The sequence below is a fragment of the Vidua macroura genome, chromosome 1 (assembly GCF_024509145.1).
Source record: "Vidua macroura isolate BioBank_ID:100142 chromosome 1, ASM2450914v1, whole genome shotgun sequence".
In the NCBI taxonomy this organism is placed as follows: Eukaryota; Metazoa; Chordata; class Aves; order Passeriformes; family Viduidae; genus Vidua; species Vidua macroura.
Window position 1 is genome coordinate 58,602,491 of NC_071571.1, and position 4,147 is coordinate 58,606,637.

The window sequence follows — 4,147 nt, forward strand, 5'->3', positions numbered from 1 at the left end:
CAGTTAACACTGTTTGCACACTCTGTAAACAAGAACAGCTTAAAGCATAATTAAAGCAGAACACAGGTTTATCTTGAACATCTTCTTCTTTCTTTCCCTCTCTCTCTCACCCCTGTCCCAGTAGTGTTTAATGTTTGAGTGTATAAAGCATTATTACATTCTTAACTACAAAATACTGTAAGAGTTACAACAAAAAAGCATATGTTGAAAGTGACATAGCAATACTGCTTTAATAAAATGGGGTATTTTGGGGAGATCTAAGATGTGCTCTGCTAATTTTAACTCTATCTTTACCTCATTATAAGTATGTTATATTGCCAGGAAAGTTACTAATAGGGTAAAGAATGCTGCACTGGTTAGAACCACAGCAGCCATAGTTGTTTTTTATAGCTCCTTTACTGTAATTCATTGACTTTTGATTCTAGGAGAACATAAACTCACCATTTAGAAATAAATTACTAATTTTGAGTAACAGTTTAAACTTGATTAGCACTGTATAATGAATGGCTACTTTTAAAAAATAAAAACTTTATATACTAAAAAACATGCTATATGTTAAGAAACTACTTTTTCATGTTTTATCGTGTTGTTTATAATTTTTACTTGTTAAAGTCTTTCTTTTACTAGTTGAAGAATCTACAGCACTTAAAATTTCAAGTGTTTGAACTGAACATGATTCAATTTCAAAAAGTGCTAAATTAAAAAAAAAAAACTTGCACATGTAGCCAAGCTCTCATAAAAATCCTTAAACAAGGTAAAAAAAACTAGCCTCAACGAAATTATGGGTTACTAGCTTTATACATGTTTTTAAAGCTGTATAATGTTTACCTAAGCACTCTACTTACGAGCATCGGAAGTTTAAAAACACAGAACACTTTCAATGCAAATTGTTTGCAGAGGGCACCCTTAAACATATGACTACAACACTAAGCAGAAAACCTTTATTTTATTTGGCTATTTAGACATCTATGTCACATATACTTACTTATCTATTTCCTGATAGCATTACATTATCTATTAGGGCTTCTGAAATAATACAGAGCTAAAAAACTTAGAAGAGACTAGTTAAAAAAAAAAAAAATCTACAACTGTATAGCTTTCCTGCACACAGCAAGGTTGTGCAACTGATTGTTCAACGTAACTAAGCTTAATGGCATCTAAACAGGCAGGCCTGGGTTTGGAAGCTGTCTTACGTCAAATTTTGACCATGTAACTACTCTAAATAGAAAGGTCAAAAAAAAAAAAAAGCTCATCTCTTCTTTTTCTGCTGCCTCAACATTTTCCTTTGCTTAATTATCATATCATGTAGCTTCTCTAGTCCCTCTTTAAGTCAGTCTCTAATGATTGCACAGGTAGGCTGCAAATGCCGGGGTGTTGAAGAACTCAGCTCACTCATTGCTAACATTTTCTCTCCCTGTAGGGAGAGGGAGTTCCTTAGGTCCTGCTTGTTAGCAATGATAAGGACAGGCACACCTTGATTCTTAGACAGCCTAGTAATCTTATGTAGTTCTGTTTTGGCCTCCTCCATCTTCTCAACGTCGACAGAGTCTACCACAAACACGATGCCATCAGTGCACCTTGTGTACGACTTCCACAGCGGCTTCAGCTTTTCCTGGCTGCCTACATCCCAGAAGTGGAAAGTGACCGTCTTTGAGTTGCCCAGCGTCACTTTGATTTTCTCCGTGTTAAATCCTTTAGTGGGGACAGTGTTGACGAACTTATTGAACTGCAGTCTGTAGAGTACTATCATCTTCCCAGCGCAGTCTAGCCTCAGGATGACGATGTGAAAGCTCTGGAAGGAAGGCAGGCTGGAGAGGATCGGCGTCTGGTCCGAGAGTCTATTTCCCATTGCTAGAAGGGAAGGTGACAACAGGCTGCTACGAGCAGAGGCGGCTCCTGTGGCTGCGCTCGGATCTGCTGCTCCCTCAGCGCGGGGAGGGGCGCGCTGCCCGCGACCCCATGTCCATGCGCCGCCACTGCTCCTGCGGCCACTTCTGCTGCGGCTCTCGCAGTCGCTCTCGCTGCTGCTACTGCTGCGGCTCCGGCTGCCGCAGTTGCTGCTGTCGATGCTTGGAGGGGCACAGGGGCGGCTAACACTTGAGTCTGTGATGCCTTTGCCTGCTCTTGTAACCCCAGCCCAAGTTCTTTGATAGCCTCAACTAAAAAAGCCTGTTGCCCTGTTGGCATTGTAGCCATTCTCTCTAATGCCTCTTCTATGGACCAATTAGCTCGTAATGTGTTAAGCACACTCCTTGTAGATGCATTACAATTTTGCAAAACACACTGTTTCAATAAAGCACCCCGCATATACTCGGGTACTCCAGCTCTCTCTATTGCTGCCACTGCCTTGTCAATAAATGCTCCAAAGGTTTCATCCCTCCCTTGCTTAATCCCCATATATGCTGGCAAACCTCCTGGTTCCTTCACCTTTTCTATAGCCCGACGAGCCAACCTCATTGCTTCCCGACACTTATCAGGTCCCGGTAACGCTTGTGCCTCCGTACGAAAGTACAGCCCTGTACCCATTAATTCCTCTATAGTAATCCCTTGTAGCAGATCTCCTGGATGTCTCTGCATGGCTATGGATTCATTAACCTCCGCCTGCCAGTGTGCACTGAACAAGAGCTGCTGATGTGGTGAAAAAATAAGCTTAGAAATTCCTCTGCAATCTCCTGGTAACAGTATGTTCGTACTCCAGATATAATCTAGCATTTGCTTAACTGGCTCACTAGTTACCCCAAATTGGCTCGCTGTAGCCCACAGCTGTGACAGTAACTTCCAATCTAATGGCATAATCTGTGCTGTTAGACCTCCGCCTGCTGCTTGCTGATAAAGTATGGGACAAGCCAATTCTGCTGCTAGCTGCAAATCTTGCCCATCTCCTCCGCCCATTTCTTCTTTTGCCAGAGCTGCCCAAGCCTCCCTCTGATCCTTGGCCAGGGCCTCCGCTAGGTCAGATTCGGCCCCAGGGATCAGCTCACTGACAAACGGATTATCGGGGATCTGCGGTCTCCGATCGGGGGGGGGGGCTGGAGGAGCCGTGGGCTCACAGCCAGGCTCTGCCTCCGTACCCACCGAAGTGGGACGTAATGGAGGTAGTATTACCGTAGATACAGCAGGCGGCATTGAAATATCAGGTAACCATTCCCCATTATAGGCTTTATTCTTTTCCTGTGTGGCAGTTGCTTGTTCAGCAGCTTTCTTTTCTAACTGGCACTGTAACAATTCATTCTGTACTGGTTTCCACAATTTTCCCATTTTGTTAGCTGTCTTATCATCCTCTAAAACTGCCTCCCACAACTTATCTCCAAACTTTCGCCATTCGGACAGTTCGTGTACCATATGGGGATTCACAAAAAACCCTTTATCATACCCATATGCTAACAACCCCAGCAATTCCTTCTGCAGGTCAATTCCCTTGACCTGTCTTTTCTGCAAGAATGCAGTAAATAAATCATATGCTGCTTGCCTCTCCATACCTATTTCATCAGTGCTGTTGCAGCCCTCCAAGGTCTCGGCAGCACGTATCGGCCAGGCTCGCCTATGCGGTCACCCGGGGCGCGGTGCTCCTGATTCTAGCACTTTTCGCCGTCCTTGCTGCGACAGGACCCGAACCCCTTCGTCACTCCACCGTGGTGCACCTGGTATCACGTCGGGGTCACCATTTGTGGGAAAAGTGACGGGAGACAAGCACATCCGATGATGATCATCAAGTCTCATTTATTCAAAGCATGCAAGTACATTTATAACTATAATAATAAGGCTCATACATATTGCAAAAGCTAAGCTCCTTATTGGTTTGTGCAATGAAGATCAGTCCTGCCTCTCGGTACTTTCCATGGTGGCATGTTCCTCATGCCTGTGGTTACTGCCTCTTGATTTTCTGTCTGCAGACCTTGGTTACGCATCTTGTTATCGTATAACACCTGCCCTCAAGGGCACAATAACCTTGAGGCCTTAGGCCCACTTAACTAGCTGAACTGAATCATGTCCTTTATCCCTTAACCAATCCTCTACAAAACTCTCCACACACTTACATACTCGTGTTTCGTGAAATCTATATGTCCCTTTCTGTGGTGGCTAACAACTGGCCTGAAGGCCTCACAATTATAAATAATCCCAATCTTATAACTGAAATATAACTAAT

General features: G+C 43.7%; 1 protein-coding gene across 1 annotated transcript; it reads right to left on the bottom strand.

The window, feature by feature from the left end:
- Positions 1-1,330: 1,330 nt before the first annotated feature.
- LOC128814546 (ADP-ribosylation factor-like protein 4A) lies at positions 1,331-1,849 on the bottom strand. Its single transcript, XM_053990485.1, has one exon. It carries the CDS (start codon positions 1,847-1,849, stop codon positions 1,331-1,333), a length of 519 nt encoding a protein of 172 aa, XP_053846460.1.
- Positions 1,850-4,147: the final 2,298 nt, after the last annotated feature.

Excerpts from the sequence above, each read along its gene's own strand:
- LOC128814546 (XM_053990485.1), bottom strand. The coding sequence starts at position 1,849 with ATGGGAAATAGACTCTCGGACCAGACGCCGATCCTCTCCAGCCTGCCT.